Genomic DNA, 26,621 nt, shown 5'->3' with positions numbered 1-26,621 from the left:
CAAACAAAGAAAAAAATAAGGATAACAATTAATTTAGTTCGATACAGTTAAAGAAAAATAAAATAATTTGAGACAAAAAAAAGTGTAAAGGAAGAAATGTTGAAATAAAGAACTAAGTAATATGCGGATTCATTAGGCGGTTTTCGCGGATGCAGGTATGAACGGTTTCAAGCAGTCGCATGTCATAAATACAAGGATTGTGAAAAAAAATAAAACAGATGAAATTATTGTAAAAAATAACTTTTTTGTTAACAATTATCACACGCATTTCTCATTATATTGTTAACATCTGTGTAATACCAAACGTAAATTATTGGCTCGAAATCAACACACCGTGTTAAATACCCCATGCTCCGCTGTGGAAATTATTGAATACATGTTTATGAGCCAGAGCGACACGGTGCTTTACTATTTACAATATAACATAGTATTTATGTAACTTTAAAATGGTGGACGTATGTGAAATCAGTGTTAAAATGGAGAAAAATGAATGTGAAAAGTTTATAGTGGAGGTTGATAATGGGATAAACATGCGAAATAAAGGAGAAATAGATAAAAATACAGAGAAGGTCAATTACAGACATCGATTTATGCACACTGCATGTTTGTGTTTTAGTATGTTTTCCTTGGTAAGTGTATGGTTTATGTTGTTTTCTTGATAAATAACAAGATGGAGTATGTTCAAAATAATGAAAAGTCAGTGTTATATATAATGGAAATAAACAACTCAAGCTGGGATAATGTGACTTAACGTTTTTTCATGTTATCGTAATATCTAAAATATGCAAATTAAATAACTTGCTTAAAGTGACATAGCATCTTTAATTAAAATATCCTTCACATATATATACCCACCATATGTTTTATTTAGTTTATTAATACGGAGAGATATTAAACATTATGTTGAACTTAGTCAATATACAATGTAATTGTTAATTTAGATTAAAGAATTTGCTACTTAAAGTCAGTGTTTAATACATTGATCGATCTTGTTATACAAACATATCTTAAGAAATAAATTTATTAAAAAATTAGGTTATGATCATTTTTAATTTCTATAGTATAGTATATAATGATATAATGAAAGGTTAAAAATAAGTTTTCTTCAGTACATTCAATATATATACGCTAGCTGTATAGCCGAGATAAACATATTGTAATATAATAGTAAGTATTTTGCACCGGGCTGGAATAAATGTTTTCACATTAAACTGATGGTAAGATAGTATCATATTCTCATTGCCTAAACATAACATTAATTTAATCACCTTTATTTTGTATGAAAAAAATCGTTAATATATGTTTATGAGTGTACTTAAAAATTTGTAAAAATTACAAATAATGAAGTAATATTATAAGATACAACATAAACTATTTTTGTTTCATACACTTCAAAATGTATTACTCATATATTTTTTTAGCATGCGATTATGTCGTTTAAGTTTGATAAATACCAAATGAAGTAGCTTTGGTTGTGACTTTATTCATTATAAATAGAAATTACATCCTTACGGAAACGTATATGAACCCCTCTTCTGTAAAACAGATTTAGCATTTACTTGTTTACTTTGCATATGCACAACCAACATCTCATACATGATATAACATTTTAAATTTGTAATTTATTCCGTGCGAAAATGTCTCTTTAAATGTCGGGATTATTTATTAAAGTTTTTTGGTTTGTTATGAATATTATGAAAGCGTCTAGTTGTTTTTGCTTTTCCACATCATACTAACGTTAAGTTTGATTTTCGGCTTAATAAGTTACGGAAAGTGACGAAACACGATTTAATGAGGGAATTTGTCAATTTTACTTAAATGAGGGACATTGTAGATTTTACTGTAGCTTATGATATGAATTTGTCAATTTGACTTGAGAAAATGAGGGAATTAGTTCATTTAACTTGTATTAATAACGAAATTTCCCGATATAACATGGGATTTATGAGGGACTTTGTCGATTTTATTTTTTGTCTATGTTACTAATGAGGGAATTCTCGATTTTTAGTCCTTGAGAATTTTACCTCAATTAAAAAAAGGTTATTTTGCCGATTTTACCTGGACATTAATGAGGGGGGCATGTATTTGCCGATTTTTTTCGTCTATTTTTGATAATAAAGGATGTAATACCTCGTATATTAATCTTATCAATATAATTTTATACAAAGCTTTTTAAGTGTTGGATTAACCAGTTATTTGCACCAACAGCATTCATGTATATTAAATTTAAAAATGAAAGATTTATAATAACGAAACAATTTAATATGACCCTTATAAAAATATAACTTTTAAATATTTCTTTTAATACAGATCTGTATTGTAGAAATTTTCATGTTGTTAATCTAGGGCTGGAGAAATGGTTTGGTCGGGCCCACATTTCCAGATTTACGACTGATTACGAATGAAGATTTATCTACAGCATCGTGGATATTTACAGCAATTTCATTCGGGTAAATTACTTTGAACACTTAAAAGACAATACAATTCCTTTTATTCTTCATGTATATTTATTGCAGTTTATATAGAAAATGTTAAACAATTCATCTAAAGTCTAATCATCATGTTATGTAAGGCAGTATGACATTTAATACAGTCAAACTTGTGTTTAAAGACCATCTCCGAATAAAGATCACCTTGTGAATAAAGACTTTTCTTTTTGACAAACCTTCATTGATAATGTAGAACAAATAGAGAGAAATAATGAATCCCCAAAGAACACACAAAACGATAGAAATTTGAAAAGTTGCAGGCTCGGTTTTGAACAAAATTACCTCCAAATAAAAACTTTTTTGTAAAGGCAATGTTTTGTGTATCCTCTGGATGGCCTTTGGTACAGGTTTGACTGTATATAAGACCCTTTATCCCCGCATATAGATGCAGATATCTTAACTACTGACCATGTAAATAAATTTGTTTAATGTAAATTATTAAGATTATTTAATAATATATGTTAACAACATGCATATTTAACGTAATCTTCTTAATTAAGTAGCTCTTCCGGTGCCTGAAATAATGTACGGCGTGGTATTCGTGGTTTTTATTCCACCAGTGAAACCTTGATAGTCGTTGTATGAGCTGAACAATGTTTATATCACTGAAAACGAAAGAACCATCAGTTTATTTACAGGGGACTTTTAGGATCTGTTTGTGGAGGATTTGCCTATGACCGTTTCAACAGGATCGCTGTCTTCATGTGTATTGTCATCGGACTGGGAATCGTCGCTGGTGTCGCCCCCTGGTGTACACATTTCGCCCTGATGTTCATAGTTCACATTTTGCATGGTGGCTTTGCTAGTGCCCTTGATACAGGTATGTAAAAACGTTTTTTACACAAGTATTTTAACTCGAAAATAACTTAAATTTTACTGGTTTTGTTATATAATTGGGAAATACATTTACAAAATCGCGAATCTCTTCATTTAAAATTAGCCATTTTAATATTTAAAATCCACTGTATGCAAAAAACGTTAATTAATTATTATGTCTGACTCTTGGTGTAATTTCCATATCCCGAATCACTTCATTTAAAATAAGCCATTCTTATATTTAAAATTCAATGTATGCAAAACATTTACTGGCGCTATATCAACCAACAAGAAACTTAAGATCAAAGAACTCTTCAAAGCAACTTGTTGTTGCCAAAAGTAGGACTGTAAGATATGGTGAACGCAGTTTCTCTTCGGTGGCACCTAAACTGTGGAATGCTCTCCCAGACAGTATCAGAGACTCAAAAACAGTATATGTTTTTAAAAAATCTTTAAAAACACATTTTTTCCAGAAAATTTATAGTAACTAACTGTGCTGTATTTGTTATCACTATGAATTGGCGTGCTGTCTTTTGTTATGAGATATCTGGGTACACATTTGAAATATAATAGTCTATTTTTGAATCACATTTCCATTACTAATTACTGTTTTCATCAAATTGGATTTAGATTTCAGTTGTCTTATCTTGATTTGTGTTTTTTTTATTAATTTTAATAGTTTTAACGTTTCTCTTTATTTTATTTTCAAGTCTTAGATTGTTCTTCATATACATTTTTTTTATTTGATCGACTGAGTTTTAGACTTTTAGATTAATCATGGTATATTTTATACTTTGTAAATGTATACATAAATGTGTGTTATTATTTTTATTACTTTTTTTTTTTTTTTTTTTTTTTTGTTTTTTTGTTTATAAAGTCATTGTAAATGTATATAATTCCATTGTAAAGCGCCTTTGAACATTTTTATTTTTTTGAGAAGGGCGCTATAGAAATGTGGTAATTATTTATTATTATTATTATTATTATTATTATTATTATTAAAATATTAATTATAATGTCTGACTCTATGTGTAATTTCCATATCGCGAATCTCTTCATTTAAAATTAGCCATTTCTAATATTTAAAAACCACTTTATCAAAAAGGTTAATTAATTATTATGTATTACTCTTGGTGTAATTTTCATATCAAGTACATATAACATAACTGTGCACTTTCGTTACGAAAAAGAAGTAAAACGCAGATATGATAACGTTTTTATCTTCAATGCAAAGTATTTTAATCATTTTAGTGTTTTAAAAGGGTAAAAATTAATGCAGGGGGAAGTGTAAAAATAGTTTGAAGAAAATCACTGAGGTTTTGACATGACGGGTACTGGAAATTTCGGGATTAATGTTTCGTTTTCTGTAGATCTAGACCAATAAATTGTCTGCAAAATTTCAGTACCGTTCGCGCTCGATCCGTTTTTCTAAAATAGTTGAATATTTATGCTTATGTGAAAAACGACCCGAAAGCATTGCAACGCTTTTTACTCACATCAGGGTGGGAATATCTCAAGACTACAAGTCTCAAGAATGCATTTTTCTATTTATTTCTAAGTATGTTTCTTAATTAATTTTCTTTGCGTATCTGTTTAAGTTCCCCAGCTGATCTGTATAAGTGATTAAAATTTTGCTTTTAGACCTAAGTGGAGTTTCTTTAGGCAACATACAGTATTGACGTATAAACGTTGAGCTGCCTTATTCAAACTAAACTGCTCTGAATTGTAAACTTTTCGGCATTCTACAGCATTTATCATGATATACTCGGCGGCATTCAGAAACTTTAAGTATTTCTTTAATCAGGTGCAAACTTGTAAATATGGTGGTCGCCAAATCGCATAGTTTCGTCGTGTGTTAATACTATTGAGTGATGATTGTGTGATTTTTTAAGCATATTTGTATCTTTGTCCGGAAAATATAAAGTGTGATTATTAGTTCTTGTATTATATGTGATTATTTACAACATTCAATAGTTTTAGGTTGTAAATGTAATTAGATGAGATAAAACCAGTATTCGATTGAAATAACCAAGCTTTATCTTACTATAGCTATCTCACTGTTTGCAGCTGTTACTGCCGATATGACTTTAGTGTGGAGGTATCAAGCTGGACCATACATGCAAGCTGTCCATGGTATATTCAGTGTAGGTGCAATCGTATCGCCATTTGTTGCCGAACCTTACCTCGCAAAGAAAATCGATCCTTTTCCATTTCAAAGTAGCACACAAATGTTAAATGGAACAGTCTCACGTGTAATGACTTCAACGCCAAGTTTTAAATCAAATCCGTCGGGATCGAAGGTTAATGCTTCGGTATTCACCTACGAGACAACGTCAATGCAGTTTGATTATTCAATATTGAACTCGACCGTGGATACTTTAAATCTCTTAATGTCGTCTGAAAACTTAACTGATCAATCTGTCCCCTCTGTTTATGGGGAAACTTTCATTTATATTCCATATTCATTAGCTACATTAATATGTTTAATAGCTGCTTCATTATATCTTATCGTTTATTTTATTTACGGAAATGTTTATAACTTGCCAGTAAATTCTTATGGTGATCTCAAAAAGATTCCTCAAAGAGAGCACTTTTTGTCAAAGAAGATGAAAACGATATTCACTGTACTTCTAGCGTTAACCTTGACCTTTTACGTGATGGGGGAACGAAGTTTTATTGGTTTTCTAATGACCTTTATAATAACAGAACTAGATTGGAGTAAGTCAAGGGGATCCAGTGCATCGTCTATATTTTGGATCGCTTTTGCAGTCGGACGTCTGTCTGGTATAATTATTGTGAAATACATCAATATATCCGCTGTAATTATGACATTTTTCCTCATGATTACAACCGGTGCTGCGTTATTTTGGATAGCTGTGATATATAAAATAAATTTATTAGTGTGGATGTCAATAGCAATAGTCGGATACGGTATGTCTGTTATATTTGCCTCAATATTTCTATGGATATCAGAAAATGTTAGAAAACTGACTGGCAAAATGGTTAGCGTTATTTTCATCTTTTTCTCGTCTGGTGCAATGGTGTTTCCAATACTAATAGGTCATCTAATGGATAAAGTTTCTCAAATGTGGTTTATTTATTCGCAACTTGTTTTATTTTGTGCCATGTGTACCTTGTTTATTTTTGTGTTAGGATTTTTTAACGTTTTAAAGAGACGTAACGCGAGACTATCTTTAGATGTGCAATAACAATGTAACTTGAAAAAATAAAAGGGAAGACCCGTTGCTTATGTTGAGGGAACTTGTGAGTCAACCCTTTGCCAAATATGTTATTGTGTTAATTCAATTTATTAAAACTGTCTTTGCATGTATATATATGAAAATAAAATATGTTTCAATAAAACAAAGATAAAAAATCATATGGTTTTTTTGTGTTTTATTGAGGAAAATAAAAGTGGTTTAAAAAACTTTCCTGATGGAGCTAAGATTTGTCTTTTTAGTCAGTTGACCATAAATGCTTATACATGTATTATATATAGTTCATTATATCAATTATTTCTTTCCTATGCATCGCCAATTTAGTAAATATAAATAAATAACAGAAGTGGTGAAACAGTAAAGTTGTTCTTAAAACGCATTACTTAGTCTCTCTTGCCTACCTATTTCGCTTTTCAAAAAATGTAATATTTTGGTATGTAAAGTCATGTGAAAGACAGTCACAGTAATGTGTTTGCGGTAGATTTTCATTGATCGAATTCGTATACATTAAGCGTGAGACATACATGTAAGTTTCATGTTTAAACACTTTGATCGTAAATTTAATTTTACTGTACATGAATGTGTGTCAGTCCGTAAAACAACAGATTAAGTAGCAAAACACGTGAGTAGACAAGTAGACAGTTCCACGTGAACAGATTGAGCATACTCACGTGCATAACTAGAATTATTAAGACCGAATTTAAATATAATTCTCATTTTTCATCTGTGGTGCAATATTTAAAATTGATGATGATCTTATTAAAAAGGTCAAGAAATAATTGAATTAAAGGAAAGTCAAATTCGAGGCATGATACGTTTTGTCTTCATGTTGAATATATTTCCATTAATTCAATCAAATAAAAATCATCTACATGTATATAGACATTTGCATTTGCTATAGGAAATAGTGTCCTGTCATTTTAGGAATAATGACGTTATGTCAACTTCCGTTTAACTTTAAATATGTTTCTATAGAATATAGCCGGTCCAGATAACACGTACTGTGTTAATTGATTGATTATTAATGAGCTATTTCGAAACACATGAACTTTAAATGAATGATTTGACAAACGCTTTTGAGGACACTTTATGTAGAAAATAGGCATTATTATTGAGCAAACACTCATTTCTATATAGTGTTCTAATTGACAGATGTAATCAGGTGGGTTTCTAGTTGATATTCGAATTAGCAGAACCAGGTTCAGTCACATTTAGGGAAGTCAAATATGATGTTGTAATGCCATCGCCAAAGTGAAAGAATGACACGAATTCCATCACGATTTCCGAGAGCAAGAATCGTAAAGTTAAATATATTTGTGTGGCAAAAATTTCGGAAAATAAATATGTAGGCTAAGTCAAAAAATCGAAAGTTTCTATTTCGGGTCAAATGAATTAACGTTGCATATACGTAACGAAAATTTATTTTCGCAAATATCTTTCATTCGCAAAATAGCGAAAGCTAGCGAAAGTTATTCCATGGCGAAATTTTCTGATTTCACAGTACATCGTGTGATTTTTCTAAGAAAAATGACGTCATGTCATCAAGAACAAATATCAAGAACGCTCTGCAATCTCTATTTAACCGCAGGTTAGAAGATGATGTATCTTACAAGAAGATGGGTATCAGAAGTTACCTGGAACCTGGCTGTCAAGTTCTGAATGGACAAATTGTTCTCCGTAATTGGAACAACTGATGCCAACATTACCCGGCATTTTCGTTGAAAAAATGCAAGTGTTTTCAAAGTATCTACAGAATAGGCCTATTTTAATTGACATTAACGAAAAGAAAACGGCAATGAGTACAGGCAACTGAATGGGAAATCATATTGCTTGAGGTCAGAGTTTTACTCAACACTGAAAGCCAAAACAAAGCAAGATTAAGCAAGGAAGTTGATTTAATAAAATAATGTATAAGTAAATTAAAGTCATCAAAGAAGAAAAGAAGAACTTGAATTAAATTATAAAGGAAATGTTTACGTTTAAAGGTTATCAAATAAATTGAGGTTAAGAACTAAAGATTTTAAGTAATAAATATCAATACATATCAATACCAAAGAGAAGCACTGAACGAAATCTCGATTTACGCCAGTGACAAGTACAACGAAACTACATATAGAGTATGACTTATGACTTTGAGCGAGTCATTTATTAGCAAACAAGTGTCCCTTCTATCAGAAAATTATTAGCAATAAAAACTTAATAATACAACAAAACACACCAATGAAAATAACATACAATTCGTATTTCGGCATTTGTAACTGAAATAACATGTGCCTGTATAAAAGCAGTTTGCTAGATCAAACTGGAGGAAAAGGCATATTTAAGAACACCTGTGAGCAACCTAACTTTACAAATGCAAATGCAAAACACAAAATGAATTATCTTCTTATCCATAGTATAAAACCCCGTTATAGTATTTGATGCATTTTTCATTGGAGTTACACTTGTATGTTGGAGGACAGCAACCGTTAGGACAGCAGACAGCCTGTAATGTAATGAAAAGATCCTCAACTCTTTCATACATTTGTTTCATACTACTTCCTTTGATATAAGGTAATACAATCATCATATATTTATTTTTATTACAAATCTTTTAACCGTTAAATATAAGACCAATAAATGATTAGATTTCAAAGAAAGTTATTAATTTGATATTGCTATCAATTCGGGAACCCTTGATATTTTAAAATTTGAAATTTATGTGAAAATAATTACAGTATAGTTATCTAGTCGTATTGGCAATGTTGTTTGTACAATAAGCAATATTCGACATTTCAGAAATTCATTTCATAGCAACAAATATTGCAATATGTGAAAATATTTCCGGAAAAGTTAAAGAATATATTTACATTCTGGATTGGACAGCAGAACCATGTACCCACTTCTTTCGATGGACAGCACGTGTTATTGTCCGGACACCACACGGTCAGTAAAGGACAGAAGTAAGCCGAGGAATGTTTCACAACAGATAAAAGTAAAGCGCCAACTAAAACCTAGAATTAGATATAAAAGTTTGACCATTTTAAATAAATGTATAAATATTTTTTTCTAACAGAGTAGATATCAATATTAAAATCTATATACATAATTTATTTACTTAATGTACTTTTTTCGTAAATTTTTTTACACTTATCTTACTTTTTTTTTTGGGGGGGGGTGAGTTGGGGGGTGGGGGTGGGGGGAGTCTTATGCCGATGCTATTTGTAAAACAGCTTAATTATTGAGTAGATGTTTTTTTAATAACATAAATAGCTTAAAACAGTATACTAAAGTATGATGTTTGTTCGCCGTTAAAATAAATTTTAAAACATTTATGTTTGAAAGGAAAGAAACAAAACAAAAAATACCGAACACATGTCTTATTTGTCTTATTGAGCGTAAGAAAACTGAAATCATTGAAATGGTGTTTTTTCTCATTGATTTTTAAAACCGCCATTACATAAACTCTGATAAACACCGTCAACTAGCACCGCAGCATAATTGTTTCTCAAGGGGATCCAATATCCAAATGCCAAACTTTAGAAGTTTACAGTGTTTTAAAAATCGGTCATGTAGGACAGACTGAATCATATTGGTGGCGAAAATTATATAATATAAGTCTTATAGCTACTAATAAAAAATTTGGCCAGAATCGCCGCCGGCCTGATCACAAAATTAAAAATTGATTTTTGTTTATATTTAAATACAACTGTGGTCAGACCTATAAATAAGTTAATATGAAATCACCAGATAAATTTTAATTGTTTTATTGTGAGGACTAAATCTAACTCACGTAAATGAACGAAATCACTTACCACTTTAAACAGATGAGACATTATCCTTTATCCGTACTGGTCAAACTGTAGCACACTATGGACAAATCTGATTTCAATGCAACAAAATAATGGCTGGATGGCATACAGAGCTTTATATCATACACTGCTAATATATTCTACATCTGCCAGGCTGTTTTATGCATAATACACCTATTCGCAACTATTAGACAGTTGCAAAGTAATTCGCCAATCAAATAATATTATGCCGTTTCAACGTTCAAGGCATTAAAGCGTGTTGATAGATAAAGATCTCTGCCAAGCCAAGCTGACAAGAGATTTACGAATTAACTGCTTTGATAAGGGAAAACACTTTGACCAATAATGTATGATAATAATACAAAGATATTCCAGCCCTGCTCGTTAACGTATTTCTGGGCTTAGCTGGTGGGGACTGCTGCAGTCCCGAAGCCCGGGTCTGAATCCGACACTGGCATTTATTGTTTTAGAAAAAAAAATCAAGATAATGGCTTAGATGACATTATTTTGTTTTGGCTAATTCGTTTAGAACGTTTGATATGATCCATTAAAAGGCGATAAACATTTCCTGAAAGAAATATAGTAACCACGACGTCACACACGCATATTGACAAACAAAACGGTGAAGTCTTCCAACGTAGTTTTACGTTGATCATGATTTGTGCGCCTTGGATTAAGTTGTCGCCTGCTTCCACCAATTATATGGAGAGTAGGATCATCGTGACGCGGCGCGGAGTATGAAAAAAGTAAAAACACACATAAAATATTCATTTCATACTCTAAAAAATTGTATGAAGGTGTGCCATTCCACATTTCGATATGGCATTTAATATTACAAAATTTGTAAAATTATCACAGAGAAAAATGTTATTTGTGAAGTGTCGAGCCAAACCCGGGATACATCCCGTGTAAGGTAAAATTGTTAAAACTGTGTGACCAGTAACTAGCGATGACTCTGTATAAATTCATCTATCTGAGGTGATCTATACAAATTAACTCTAATTATAAACAACGTTAGCATCACTGGAGAAATATATTTACAACATATAATGTTTCGAATATAATTCAGGAAGTGCGCAAACAATAGATATACACCGGGAAGGAATTCAAAAGCAGAAACGTGAATTGGCGCAAACTATCTTAATTAATGGTCATGCAGTGTTGTTTTAAAATGTTAGAATTTGTAAAAAAAGCATTAATTTCATTTAAAATGTACCATTATTGCATTTTATGTATTTCAAAATGTAACAATTTGGTGCTATTTTACAGTGCTTTGTACTGCCGCATAACAGCGCTGCCATATAAACGTGATCTCATACCGCAAAGGATAAAAAAGGAAAGAAAAACAATTTAAACACATTCGACAATGATTTACTATTTTGATAAATTTGCAAAGAAATCAGACCCAGGTTTTCGTGTTCACTTTACCAAATTTTGAAGTAGAATTTTAGAGTAGTGAATTTTGACAAAAATTGACAATATACCAACTGATCTGTCTGCATTTTTTTCACAAGATCAAATGGTAGGATACTGCTTGTCATCGCGCAACTGGAAAATGCTCCCAGTCGGAAGATAAAAAAATTTCTATTATTCAAAGAAATCATTAGATTATGAAAAAATAATGTCGCTAAAGTAATTGATATATTTAAAAAAAAAACGTTTTAAGTTTTACTGTCTTGTTTAAGCCTGAAAACGGGATAAATTTTGTTTGGGTGTTCGATTGGGAGCAAACTTTATCCTGTTTTCAGGACTAAACTAGGCAATAGAACATTTAACGTTTTTTTTTTAATTATTCGAAGTACTAAAGACAATCTTTGGTGCGTTATATTATTTTTTGTTATTCTAACAATTTCTTAGAAGAAAAAACATATATTACATTCAAGTCGACGTGATATTTACAATAAAAAGTCCAAATTGAAAGCATTTTGCAGGTACGCGATGACGTAGTATCTTACTATTGAGATCTTTCTGTAAAAAAAATGTTTGAAATGACATTTAACCGCCAAAAAGCAGAGCGAAGTACAATGTATCTGCCCTATGTTTCTGCTATCAAACCGTTTTTGTTTGGGGTCCTCCTGGGCTCCTTGCCACTAGTTCTTGTTGCTGGGTCATGTGGGCGTTGCGTTCATTGAACGCGGCCTGTCCTTGTTGATCTTCTTTATCATATATTATTTGACATGGCAATTGTCCTAGCTACACCGCAGTTTCTCCCGCATTACTGGGAAAGCCAAAACGTTAAAACTTTGCTCGCCTTTGACATGAATTACAACGCTTCAAGTTTAAATCTAACGTGGTAACATCGTTGCCAATGTTTTATTTGGCAATTGATATTGTTCAAGCTTTCAGACTGCAGTATTTTTTTTCCTAAATAAGTGTAAACCGTTTGCCATAAATGATTATTTTTACCCATACAATGATACTGATAACAGTCAACACTGAACATAGCTTAGATGCTAATAGACTTACGTCTGACCTCCATATCGGAGATACTGCCATTTTACAAAACTGAATTAAAGTAGAATTCAACATTGAACTTAATGGAAAATGTATGCGTAAACACACATTATGTCTGACTAAGAGGACAGTACGTAGTTCAAAAGAATGAAAACAAGCCCAGAGTACACAAAGGGCTCGGTATGAAGAAAAAACTGAAAATATTGGCGGGGTAAGATCACTATGACTTGAAAGGTTTGTCGACAGGTGTGAAATTATTTCCAATGGTTACATTTTGGTTTGATGTACAATGTGGTTCACGTCAAGGCTGTGTGTTATCACCTTTACTTTTTTTAATTTGTATATCAATGATCTTGCATTGTATTTATAGTCCCACAATATTTGTGTAACAATTAATGATGAATTGTTTTGCGTACTTCTGTATGCTAATAATATTGTACTACTTTCCGAAAACGGACATTGACTTACTAAATGGTCTACACGATTGATGTGGTACGTACAAATGACAAGTAAACGAATACAAGCAAGAATAGCAGTGTTCATTTTCGCCGAAAATCTTGTACAAGATCAGACTTTGTCTTTAAAAGTTGACATGATACTTTAAGTTATGTTAATAAATACAAATATTTGAAAATCGTTTTGCATGAGCATGTCGATTTTTATGTTACAGCTAGGATAATGAGACAAAGCGCAAGTCGCGCGTTGGGCTTACAAATAGCCAAGTGTAAGTTAGTTTGCGGGGCTCCTCATAGCGTTTTTGTATGAATCAGTTGTATAGCCTGTCGTCACATAAGTTTTTCGTTTTTCTTTTGAGATTATTTGGATAGTGTTGTGAGGACAAAGTTCTGATTTCAAAAACTTAAATTGCCGCCTTTTATATAGTAAAGCGAGGTCGCACGTGTGCTGTTTTATTTTGGTTCGTGGTAACGGGTCTGATGCTTTAATGTCTTACATACTGCTTTGATGCTCAAATTTGATGTTTATCGTTGATCATTTGCTTATTTAGAGGTTTATATATCGTATAATTGGTATATAATAATTAATTTTCGAGGCATATCGATAAAACATTACGAGCATCACTGTCTATATATAAATAAGAAACATTGTGTATGATTCATGACATATTACGACATTGATTGAAGCGTACCCGTCTAGTCGGTTACGGACGTAATGGAAGTTTACCCTTTTATTCACCTTCGTAGCATTTCATTCGGCTCATCTAAAGGTATGAAATGCACAGCATACCGTTTCTTTGCAGCCATTTTACGCGTGCGTAAATTCTCGCTTGTAATTCAAGATTTGAATGGTCTTGTACCATTTGAGGTATTATGTATGCTTATTAATTGTAAATTTTGAATGTACATAAATGAGACTTTAATTGGTTAATTAAAATGAGCGTACTAGATTTCATAATTATTTACAACCTTATTGAATGATAAAAAACGCTAAAACTTGCCGTGATTTAGCACACGAAACACATTGGCAGTAACAAGTAGTCATAAGAACTCCAGAACATATTTTGAGGTATCACAAGAACTCCGGAACATTTGAAAAATCGGGTATAGATTTATTAGCCGGGGCTTTATGTTTGCAATTTTGTATTATCATTAGGTAGTTATGTATGGCAATGATGTTGACTTGAAATAAACAGATCAATACTTACAAATTGGCAAATAATTTGAAATTTTTACTCAAAACTACCAGATTTTTAGCAAGAGGCGATGAAAAATGGACTATGAATTAGTTTTTGACACATAATTCAATATGTAAGGCAAGCTTAATCATTAAAGTTTAATTTAGCACCTAAAACTCATTTTTTAAAGATGAAAATTACCAGTGTTTTTGCAGTATATACAATAGTTTTCGACAGATATCACAAGAACTCCTTGACAAGTTATCATAAGAACTCCATCCCTCGTGTAACACTTCCTCCCCCGTGACAAAACCGCTTTTAGTACAAGCACGCATTAATAATGTATCAAAACAGAATTCAAAGTATTTCAAACATTTTATTGATAAGTTTGGAGAAGAGCTTGATAAATCATTTTATTGTGTTGTTAAAACTGGAACATATTCAAGAACTTCTGCTACTTTATGCATTTTCCATTTGCGCCACACTTGTACGTTGGAGGACAGCAACCTTCTGTACAGCAGACAGCCTGTAATGTTTCAAAGGTCCGTAACTCTTTATACATTTTATTGTCTTGTCTTTTGATTTTACTTGTTCTTGAATAATGTAACACAACATAGAGTTTATTCAGCGTGTAACATACCGGTAGCATATCATGTTTTTAGCTAACAGGAAAATGCGAATCATGGTAAACGCATAGAGAGCAGAAAAGTATGGTCTATTCTTAAAGTATAAAGATAACATAATAATGGAACATAGGAAATATACCGTTATATAATTCTATAATTCATTTCTTTTTTGAGAAATATGTGTATTTTGCAAGGTCTTAACGGTATCTGACTTCAGGGTTTGCAATTAATTATCTGGTGGCTAGTCTTGAAAGTATGGATTTAGGTAACTAATTCGTATAACTTAATAAAACGAACCAGCAAGAAGAAAATAAAATTCTTGTTCCAGTTGTCGCATATAACACGATTTGCAGATTCTTTGTTCGCGGGGAATCTTATGATACCTCCAAGTTTCAAAAAAATAAGTCGTTTAAATCTAAACATCTAAATCTTTGCATCGCTATTCTATATGTGTTACTCAGTTTTTTTTCGGTCTCAAATTTATGCGGGGTATATTAATCATACGGAGTTACTGACATCGGAGCACCATGATGATTGTAGATATGTATCGATTAACCGTTGTCAATTTAAGAAATATCGATTTAAAGTTGTTCATCTCATACATACATTAATCCAATATCGGTCAGGATTGTTTCAATGTGGGAGGCCCAATGTTTATTGCGATAAGTATAACCCTGGTATGTATCAGATTTTAAACAATAAATACGTTTTCCTTGTTAAAGATGAATCGTTTTGTTTCAAAGTTTTAATCCAATACTTGATCAATGTTATTTTCCGGTATACACTAAGTGGAAATCGCCCTGTGCGGTTGTTTACACTCAGTACCCGTCGCAGAAATTTAATTTATGCATTCGTTTGTGCCACAGCTGGACAACCATTACCGTTACTTTACTTTTTTATATTACTACTTCTAATATTCTCAAACAATGTGACAATGTTACACATTTATTTGCATAACATATATATTTTTTCTTTATCAGTTACGTGTATGTTACATCTAAAATGGGACCGTTAATGACTTTAAGAATGATTCAATAATGATCATTGTGTTATTAAAATTAATAATAAGTATTAACAATTCGAACTACATGTAGTATAGAATGTGTTGTCGTTATTATAAGTATTTCATCAAAAACATGTAATTTGCAGTGTCAAGGAAATATGAAATATTGCAATTAAGTTTCTATAAAGCTGTTAGAAGAAAATTTAATTTTAAAACGGTTTTTACCGTCATATTCAGAAAGAAATTCTTTTCAAAAATAAGTGAAAAAGCAAATATCGAAAAAAAAATGTCATCAAGACCGGTTTTCTCGCGTCTAGGGGGCATGTAGATCTCTATTTCAAAATATGAACACATTAATTTTCTGGTAAAAAAGAAGAAGAATAGTTACATTCTTTATTGGACAGCAACCCCACAATGTACCCATAGTGTTCATCACACAACATGTTTGATCATCAGGGCACCATATCACCCTATCCGGGCAGTAGCCAGCCCAGGAATGTTGCACTGCAGATAATAGTGTAGCAGCGGCTAAAACCTGAAGATAAATGAAATATTGGACCATTTTAAATATTCTTAATTTTCTAAATAATAAAACATATCTACATTAAAATTGTTTACTTCTTATTTTATCCCTCTATTTAAACTGTTTTGTTTGTATGTGTTTGTGGGGGTGGTATGTGTGTGGAGAGGAGTGGGGGTATTTTGACGGTTGTGTTATATCTAGTAAAATAGTAGAATGTAAAATCAAAACATAATCAAAGCACAGAAGGCGCTGACTTTGTTTGGGTATCAGAATTTCAGAAAGTTAAAGGTTGTAGGATTATAAACCATTTTTTGTATAGTGTCACCAATGCTGTTTCCAGTGTTATATCTGTAGTAAATTGGCTATAAGACTAATTGCAACACTGATATTCAACTCGTTACCCTTATTAATTTCGATTTATTTTGTTCACAGTAAACATGTTGTTTAACACTGAAGTAAATAATCATGGAGCTGAATATTAGCATGCATATCTATAAGAATTACATGATTTTAGAAATCTTCGACCAATCGGGAATTTATATTTCGTTATGAAGATTAATGCGCCTGTCATTTGACAATCTTTACGCAGTGATCTCCCTTTATTTATCGGTGTTAATATACATATGAAGGGAAGTAACCGCTTCGAGGAATTTGGACTACTTTCGGCATATGCAAATAAGATCATCAATATCTGAAATTTCGCTAACATTATTTGTTTGGGTCATCAAACAATTAAAAAAAAATGTGGCAAAACGTTTTTTGTTTTTGTTTTTTTCTTTTACCTTTGCGCTGTGATTGGCATGTTTCTTGAAACAGTTTGTTTTAAATCGTCATAGAAATGATTTTGGAATTTACTTTTTATATCTACACAAAATGTTTATATTTAATTTATTTATGTCTGTTTACACAATATAAGAAGGATTTATTATTGTTTACTAAGTTATAAGGTGATTGTGTATTGCCGAAATACTATATGTCTGAAGACAGTCGAATCTCTGTTGTACGATAAACATCGGCAAAATAAAAAAAGTCCATATGAAATTACATTATCCGTCTGAAACGAATACATTTGAGCTGCACCATGACAAAAACGTTTGCGACCAGCATGGATCCAGACCAGCCTGCGCTTCCGCGCAGTCTGATCAGGATCCATACTGATCGCTATCAGTTTCTCTACTTGGAACGAACAGCATGGATCCTGATCAGACTGCGTGGATACGCAGACTGGTCTGGATCCATGCTGGTCGCAAATGCATTATTGTGGTTTTTGTCATGGTGCAGCTCATTTTTTATTTCTTTACAAAAAAGCAAATATGAATTTTACAATTTTTAAATGATAGTTTTTGGGCATGTTAGATGTTTGATACCTGAATAAAATAGCGCTTAATGTGAAATAATGTGTCATTAAAGTAGAAAAATGTAACCAAAGACTACTTTTGAGTTCCATTCAAAATACTTTACTTAAATGCAAAAAAAAATGAAGAAAAATATGGTTCAGGTAATTGACTAATGGAAATTATAAAAGTACGCCAAAATTGAAAATATTGTGAAAATTATAATTAAAAAAAAGCATTCTTGGGCATAATGGGCATAGAAATAACGTTACAATTGTTTCATATATCAGAAAACGATTTCAAATGAAAAGATGTAGTTTCCAAATATTTGATGAAAAAGGGAAAATGCTACAGACATTCCGATGTTTTGAAAGCCATACAAAATATTTAGCGATTTTCTTCGAAAATCTGTTTCCTAAGAACCTTTATCGGTACTAATATATTTATATAAGTTTAAAGTTGGTTAAATTCCAAAATTTATAAGGTTATGGCCGTATTATACTTCCATCAAATATTTTTCTTAAACATACATTTATTGTTCTATACAGAAGTATGTACAGTTTTTAATAAAGTCATAAAATTAATGAATCAAAACTTAGCAACATTTATACTCAATAAATAATGTTTTACATTTCATATATACGCATATTTTGTTGTTTTTTTTTTTACAGTAGAATTATGCCATTGTGATATATGTATATCATTCATAACTTGCTATGTAACTTACGGTTTCGCATGCCTATAAAGGAAATAACTTACAATGTTCAACATATAAGACATTATCCTTTATTCGAAATATTGCGCTACACTGAAGACAAATATTATTTCAACTCAGTAACAATGGCTGGATGACATGTATATCATTTATTTATAAGAGGGGTGTTCAAATATGAATGCAATATGAGAAGCACTTAACAAACAGTGCCAAAGTAATTATCCCAATTCTTCAAAATACTCACGACTGTAAAATAGACGAACCTAGCTTTTTTGCGCTTGATATTTTTCTTCCAACTAGGTGTTTTTGTTTTGTTTTTTTGGGGTTTTTTGAGCCTCGGAAATAGGAAAAAGTCACAAGGGACAAGATTTGGCGAGTAAGGAGTGTTAAAAAGCTCGACAACATTTTCCTGTTTCAGATATTCTCGTGCAATGGCCACTGTATATGACGAAGCATTGTCATGCAACAACCTGACACCACGGATACCAGTTTAAAATATTTCTTTAATTTATGAAGAATCTGGCCTTTTTAAAAATTCACATTTACAGATTTACCTTTTGGTACGGCAATCTAAATAGCAGGGCCTTGATTGGTTAAGACAATTATAACTTGACCTTTTTGACGCTCATGGTGAGTTTTGCTATGCAAGGTCTTCAAATGACTTCCTTTGCATCTCCATATTTTGTTATGTATCTTTCGCTTAGACTCAACATATTTAGCTATATATCTAGTTGTAAATCTTGTATCAGTAGCAACCAAATCCTTTAAATTGCAACCATTTTAGGCGAAGTTGCAGTTGTTTTTTTGACGGCGTGCACGAGATGCATCTTTTACTGAAACCACACCACTTTTAAATTTCTAACACCACCGTATGACAGATGGAAAAGAACGTTCATTGTTCCCATAAACACAACATATGTCATCAAAAATGTCTTACGCATACAGCGAGCTATTGTCAAAGCTAGAACAGCTTACACAACCATCTATGCGATACATGTACATAGTTCGTGGAAATCATGGTTGAAAGCGAGATATTGGTCTAGTTGCAGTCATATTTGAACAACCCTCGTAACTGACTTTTATGTTCTACATCTGTTAGGTTATTAAAATGCAATTATTGTTTTTGAAAACGTTGACGGTACTTCAAACGTTTCATGATAATGATTATGTTGACATTATTTTGGTTTAGAAAATGTAGTAAGACCATTTAATCCCCAAGAGTCTTTAAGGTTTGATGAATCAGAATTGCAGCGGCGTAACAGGCGACTTAATGGGTTCGAATTACTAGAGTCTATGTATCTCTTAGCTCCATCAGATGTTCCTGGTGTTGCTTTAAGTTTTAACTCCTAGGGTTTGCCAAAATCATCTTTCCTGCTTATGCGCCATAGAACCTTAATTTTGTTGTTATGCTGTAAAACCAAACAAAATAAACACTTAACCTTTAAATGAGCACTATTATGACCATTGTTCATTAAACAAGGTAACCACGAACTCAAAAGGCATACATTTTGCTCCAATATCAAATTACTTAATCCAAGGCCGCAATATTTTATCTATTAAATAATGCTTCACCACTTGATACGAAGTCACATTACTTGATACAAAGTCACTCTACTTTATACAAGACCATCTGTCTTGATTTTAAGCAAAGTCATAGTAATTGATATACGAGCATATTACCTTGATACAATGCCACCGTACTTGATACAAAAAGGCCATTGTTCTTAAAGCAAGGTCATACCACTTAATACAAGGCCAAACTACGTGATACAAGGTCACTCTACTTGACACGAGGCCAAATTACTTAACACAAGACCAAACTACTTGATCGAAGGCCACACTACTAAGTACAAGGTCACAGTACTTGATACAAGACCAAACTACTTGATACAAGGTCACTCTACTTGACACAAGGCCAAACTACTTGATCCAAGACCAAACTACTTGATCCAAGGCCACACTACTAAATACAAGGCCACTCTACTTGATGCAAGACCATACTACTTGATACAATGTCACACTTCTTGATGCAAGACAATTTACTACTTGATTAAAGGTCATACTACTTGATATAAGGCCTCAGTAATTGAAACAAGTCATACTACTTGATACAAGGTCAATTTACTTGAAACAAGACCTCACTAATTGATACAAGATCATACTCTTAATCGGGCATATCTTAAAAAGGGGTTTTTACTTGAACAAGGTAATTTACTTGAACAATACCCCCAAATTGATACAAGATCATACTATTTGATACAAGTTATACTACTTGATACAAGGTCAATTTACTTGATACAAGACCTCATTAATTGATACAAGGTCATACTTCTTGATACAAGGCCACACTACTTGATACAAGACCTCATTAATTGATACAAGATCATACTTCTTAATACAAGGTCGTACTACTTAATACAGAACCTCATTAATTGATACAAGGCCACACTTATTGATACAAGGTCTTACTACTTGATACAAGGTAACACTAATTGATACAAGATCATACTTCTTAATACAAGGTCATACTACTAAATACAGGACCTCATTAATTGATACAAGGCCACACTTATTGATACAAGGTCATACTACTTAACACAAGACATCATTAAATGATACAATGTCACACTAATTGATACAAGGTCATACTACTTGATACAAGACCTCATTAATTGATACAAGGCTACACGACTTAATACAAGGTCATACTACTTGATACAAGGCTTCACTAACTGATACAAGTCATACTACTTGATACACGGTCAATTTACTTGATACAAGACTTCATTAATTTATACAAGATCATACTACTTGATACAAGGCCTCACGAATTGATACAAGTCATACTACTTGATACAAGGTCAATTTACTTGATACAAATCCTCATTAATTGATACAAGGCCATACTACTTAATACAAGGCCACGTACTCTAATTGATACAAGGTCAATTTACTTAATACAATACTTCATCAATTGATACAAGGCCACACTACTTGATGCAAGGTCAATCTACTTAATACAATACCTCATTAATTGATGCAAGATCATACTACTTGATACAAGGTCATACTACTTGATACAGGACCTCATTAATTGATACAAGGCCTAATTAATTGATACAAGGTCATACTACTTGATACAAGGTCAATTTACTTGATACAAGACCTCATTAATTGATACAAGACCTCACTAATTGATACAAGGCCATACTACTTGATAGAAGGTCAATTTACATAATACAAGTCCTCACTAATTGATACAAGTCATACTACTTGATACAAAGTCAATTTACTTGACACAAGACCTCGCTAATTGATACAAGGCCACACTAATTGATACAAGGTCATACTACTTGATACAAGGCCTCACTAATTGATACAAGTCATACTACTTGATACAAGGTCAATTTACTTGATACAAGATCTCATTAATTGATACAAGGCCACACTAATTGATACAAGGCCATACTAACTTGATAGAAGGTTTCAATTTACATAATACAAGTCCTCACTAATTTGATACAAGTCATACTACTTGATACAAGGGTAAATTTACTTGATACAGACCTCATTAATTGATACAAGGCCACACTAATTGATACAATGTCATACTACTTGATACAAGGCCTCACTAATTGATACAAGTCATACTACTTGATACATGGTCAATTTACTTTATACAAGACTTCATTAATTGATACAAGGCCTTACTACTTGATTAAAGGTCATACTACTTGATACAAGGCCTCAGTAATTGAAACAAGTCTTACTACTTGATACAAGGTCAATTTACTTGAAACAAGACCTCACTAATTGATACAAGATCATACTACTTGATACAGGGGCATACTACTTGATACAAGGTCAATTTACTTGATACAAGGTCAATTTACTTGATACAATACCTCACTAATTGATACAAGATCATACTACTTGATACAAGTTATACTACTTGATACAAGGTCAATTTACTTGATACAAGACCTCATTAATTATACAAGGGCATACTTTCTTTGATACGAAGGGGCCCACACTACTTGAATACAAACCTCATTAATTGGGATAAAATCATTACTTCTTAAACAAGGTCGTACTACTTAATACAGAACCTCATTAATTGATACAAGGCCAACTTTTGATACAAGGTCTTTAATACTTGATTACAAGGGTCACAACTTATTGATACAAAGATCATATCTTCTTATACAAGGTTCATGACTTACTAAAATACAGGGACCTAATTAATTGATAAACAGGCCAACTTATTGATTTACAAGGGTCAACTACTTGAACAAGGGTCACACTATTTTGATACAATTCAACACTACGTGGATACAAGGTCACCACTACTTGATGCAAGGTCATTCTACTGAAACCAAGGCGTCCACTAATTTATAAAGATAATTACTATTAATACAAGGTCATACTACTTAATTTTCAGGACTTCATTAAATTGATACAAGGGCCCACTAATTGGATACAAGATTCATACTAACTTAATTAATAGGTTCAAACTACTTAATTTCAGGACTTTCACTAGTGATACAAAGGCCACACTTAATTGAACCAAGGTCATACTAAACTTAATAAAGACATCATTAATTGATACAAGGGGCCACACTAATTGATACAAGGTCATACTACTTAATAGCAGGAATCATTAAAATTGATACAAGGGCCACGTACTCTAATTGATACAAGGTCATACTACTTAATACAAGACATCATTAATTGATACAAGGCCACACTAATTGATACAAGGTCATACTACTTAATACAGGACATCATTAATTGATACAAGGCCACGTACTCTAATTGATACAAGGTCATACTACTTAATACAAGACATCATTAATTGATACAAGGCCACACTAATTGATACAAGGTCATACTACTTAATACAAGACATCATTAATTGATACAAATTTTGTCACACTTGATATTGATACCAAGGTCATACTACTTAACACAAGGCCATTAAATGATACAATGTCACACTAATTGATACAAGATCATACTACTTGATACAAGGACCTCATTAATTGAGTACAAGGGCCACACTAACTTGATACAAGGTCATACTACTTGATACAAGCCTCACTAACGATTGATACAAGTCATACTACTTGATACACGTCAATTTTACTTGATACAAGGACTTCATTATTTTATACAAGATCATACTACTTGATACAAGGCCTCACTAATTGATACAAGTCATACTACTTGATACAAGGTCAATTTACTTGATACAAGGACCTCATTAATTTTTATACAAAGACATACTACTTGATACAAGGCCTCAACCTTATTTGATTACAAGTCATACTCATACTACTTGATACAAGGGCCATACTACTTAATACAGCCACGTACATTAATTGATACAAGGCCATACTACTTGATACAAGGCCACACTACTTGATACAAGGCCATACTACTTGATACAAGGCCACACTACTTGATACAAGGACATACTACTTGATACAAGGCCCCCCCCCCAGCCCTTTTTTTCATACTACTTACTATACCCAAGGGACACAAGGATACAAGGGACCTCACTACTTGATACAAGGCCATACTACTTGATACAAGGTCAATTTACTAATACAAGTCCTCACTAATTGATACAAGGACATACTACTGATACAAAGGCCATACTACTTGATACAAGACCTCGCTACTTGATACAAGGCCACACTACTTGATACAAGGACATACTACTTGATACAAGGCCATACTACTTGATACAAGGACATACTACTTGATACAAGGACATACTACTTGATACAAGGCCATACTACTTGATACAAGGCCATACTACTTTTTCAAAAGGTCATACTACTTGATACAGGACCTCAGTAATTGAAACAAGTCATACTACTTGATACAAGGTCATACTACTTGAAACAAGGCCATACTACTTGATACAAGGCCTCACTTATTGATACAAGATCATACTCCTTGATACAAGGTCAATTTACTTGATACAAGGCCTCACTTATTGATACAAGATCATACTCCTTGATACAAGGCCTCACTTATTGATACAAGATCATACTCCTTGATACAAGGCCTCACTTATTGATACAAGATCATACTCCTTGATACAAGGCCTCACTTATTGATACAAGATCATACTCCTTGATACAAGGCCTCACTAATTGATACAAGATCATACTCCTTGATACAAGGCCTCACTTATTGATACAAGATCATACTCCTTGATACAAGGCGTCACTAATTGATACAAAATCATACTCCTTGATACAAGGCCTCACTAATTGATACAAAATCATACTCCTTGATACAAGGCCTCACTTATTGATACAAGATCATACTCCTTGATACAAGGCGTCACTAATTGATACAAAATCATACTACTTGATACAAGATCATACTACTTGATACAAGGCCATACTACTTTATACAAGGCCTCACTACTTGATTCAATGCCACATTACTTAATACAATGCTTCACGTCTTGATATTAAGCAACACTACTTGATACAAGGTCACGGAAAGTGTAAACTATCGGGCATACATCAGCAACATGAATTGAACATTAAAAATGACATGGGAAAAGTTTTGAATTTAGAAACATCTGCAGATGTCCTCACACGTTTGTCCTTATGGAACATTTGATGTGACACGTAGGTCCCAATTATTTGGACAGGGTTCTATTTCGATTGAGGACCCAACACATATACTTGATGCTGCAAATTTCAGAAATAACTTGATATTAAATTGTTTAAAACATTAATAAATAAGACGGGCAATTCCTTTGTAGCAAAAATTCGTAAATCATCATCTAGGACCTCATGTTGTTCATAGATTATACATTAAGATAGCAAATGTTGAGTCATATACACACTGTATTTAATTTGTTTGTAAACAAGTTTATTATTTACGCAGATGACGTTGCAAATTTTGCAATCGATTACAATTCATTTTGCAGCTATGCGGGCGAGACTATTGATAAATAAATTGTTCTAACAATGATAACATGATATTCATTGCTTTTTTTTTGGTATAAATCATTATAAGATATAACATGTTTAATAACGTGACACAACCTTAATTGCATGATATTATATATTATTAATTAACTTTTTAATTTCACTTCAAATGTAAGGCTAATATGAAGTTCATCACGACATTATGAAGTACAGCCTTCATGGAAACCCGGGCTGTTATGATATTGGAGAATTTTGATTGGTTCTCGTGCTCGGTCATTATGGATATGCTTTATCTTTCATTGATAAAAGTCGCCTTTTTTAATTGCATTAAGGTAGATTTCCAAACAAGAATCTCATTTGTAATACCCCACAACAAGAGATTTAAATTATTTTTTTTTACTAAGCATTTAACTTTTTTTTAGATTATGTGTAGCTTAATAATAGAATTGTCAATAATTAAGTGCTTTCATAATAGCCTTAAGCTTGTTATTCGACTTTAAATTGTCATATTTAATTTAGATTTCGGGCATTATGAAAACGCTTAATATATATTCTTTACATGTATTTTGTACTGGATGCCTTAAACTTGTTCTTGTTGTTGTCGCTGCTGTTGTCATCATCATTGTCATCGTCGTCGTCGTCCTTCTTGTTGTTGTTGTCGTCGTCGATGTTGTTGTTGTTGCTATAACCAAAAGCGATTTAAAAGTTACTAAGTAACGTATGGTAACGCATGACAATTAAAGAAATCACCACTTACCATTGTAAGCAAATGAAACATTTTCCTTTATCCGAAATATCGTTCTGTTAAAATCGTGTACATCTAAGACAAATCTGCGTAATATAAAACAATATATGTTCTTTGTGACAGATCTTTCCGTGTATTTTGCTTTGTATAATCTATTGGGCGATTAACATTAAAGGTTATGGTGTCACGAAAAATAAGCGCCACCTATATCGTAATAAAGTTTATTTAATTACAGTTTAATTCTCTTTCGTTTCTGCACCTAGCTTGTAGGTTTACATCATAAACTATTTTTTTCCGCAGGGATGGGGGGGAGTA

The 26,621-nt window shown here is 32.3% G+C and overlaps 3 protein-coding genes across 3 annotated transcripts; 1 reads left to right on the top strand and 2 right to left on the bottom strand.

Annotated features, from left to right (window-relative positions):
* Positions 1-258: 258 nt before the first annotated feature.
* LOC132752595 (sodium-dependent glucose transporter 1-like) lies at positions 259-6,610 on the top strand. The gene is made up of 4 exons (XM_060742936.1): positions 259-629; positions 2,347-2,450; positions 3,128-3,309; positions 5,373-6,610. Exons 1-4 carry the CDS (start codon positions 447-449, stop codon positions 6,512-6,514), a joined length of 1,611 nt encoding a protein of 536 aa, XP_060598919.1. The 5' UTR covers positions 259-446; the 3' UTR covers positions 6,515-6,610.
* Positions 6,611-8,289: 1,679 nt separating this feature from the next.
* LOC132752457 (granulin-1-like) lies at positions 8,290-10,356 on the bottom strand. The gene is made up of 3 exons (XM_060742786.1): positions 10,318-10,356; positions 9,373-9,516; positions 8,290-9,008 (listed from the first exon to the last, which is right to left on the bottom strand). Exons 1-3 carry the CDS (start codon positions 10,336-10,338, stop codon positions 8,910-8,912), a joined length of 264 nt encoding a protein of 87 aa, XP_060598769.1. The 5' UTR covers positions 10,339-10,356; the 3' UTR covers positions 8,290-8,909.
* Positions 10,357-14,764: 4,408 nt separating this feature from the next.
* On the bottom strand, positions 14,765-26,415 carry LOC132752468 (progranulin-like). Its single transcript, XM_060742797.1, has 3 exons — positions 26,319-26,415; positions 16,419-16,565; positions 14,765-14,927 (listed from the first exon to the last, which is right to left on the bottom strand). Exons 1-3 carry the CDS (start codon positions 26,337-26,339, stop codon positions 14,856-14,858), a joined length of 240 nt encoding a protein of 79 aa, XP_060598780.1. The 5' UTR covers positions 26,340-26,415; the 3' UTR covers positions 14,765-14,855.
* Positions 26,416-26,621: the final 206 nt, after the last annotated feature.

Source organism: Ruditapes philippinarum, unplaced genomic scaffold, assembly GCF_026571515.1.
Source record: "Ruditapes philippinarum isolate M1 unplaced genomic scaffold, ASM2657151v2 ctg2026_1_1_1_1, whole genome shotgun sequence".
NCBI lineage: Eukaryota > Metazoa > Mollusca > Bivalvia > Venerida > Veneridae > Ruditapes > Ruditapes philippinarum.
The sequence above is the reverse complement of the archived record's forward strand: the minus strand, read 5'-3'. Positions and strand labels throughout refer to the sequence as shown.

What these genes read in the sequence shown, in the direction of transcription:
- LOC132752457 (XM_060742786.1), bottom strand. Translation starts at nt 10,338, where the DNA reads ATGTCTCATCTGTTTAAAGTG. An exon ending in TGTCTCATCTGTTTAAAGTG is followed by an intron (nt 9,517 to 10,317) that starts GTAAGTGATTTC and finishes ATCTAATTCTAG; the next exon opens with GTTTTAGTTGGCGCTTTACT. An exon ending in TCTGCTGTCCAATCCAGAAT is followed by an intron (nt 9,009 to 9,372) that starts GTAAATATATTC and finishes ATTACATTACAG; the next exon opens with GCTGTCTGCTGTCCTAACGG.
- LOC132752468 (XM_060742797.1), bottom strand. Translation starts at nt 26,339, where the DNA reads ATGTTTCATTTGCTTACAATG. An exon ending in TGTTTCATTTGCTTACAATG is followed by an intron (nt 16,566 to 26,318) that starts GTAAGTGGTGAT and finishes ATTTATCTTCAG; the next exon opens with GTTTTAGCCGCTGCTACACT. An exon ending in GTTGCTGTCCAATAAAGAAT is followed by an intron (nt 14,928 to 16,418) that starts GTAACTATTCTT and finishes GAAACATTACAG; the next exon opens with GCTGTCTGCTGTACAGAAGG.
- LOC132752595 (XM_060742936.1), top strand. Translation starts at nt 447, where the DNA reads ATGGTGGACGTATGTGAAATCAGTGTTAAAATGGAGAAAAATGAATGT. An exon ending in TTTACAGCAATTTCATTCGG is followed by an intron (nt 2,451 to 3,127) that starts GTAAATTACTTT and finishes GTTTATTTACAG; the next exon opens with GGGACTTTTAGGATCTGTTT. An exon ending in TGCTAGTGCCCTTGATACAG is followed by an intron (nt 3,310 to 5,372) that starts GTATGTAAAAAC and finishes CACTGTTTGCAG; the next exon opens with CTGTTACTGCCGATATGACT.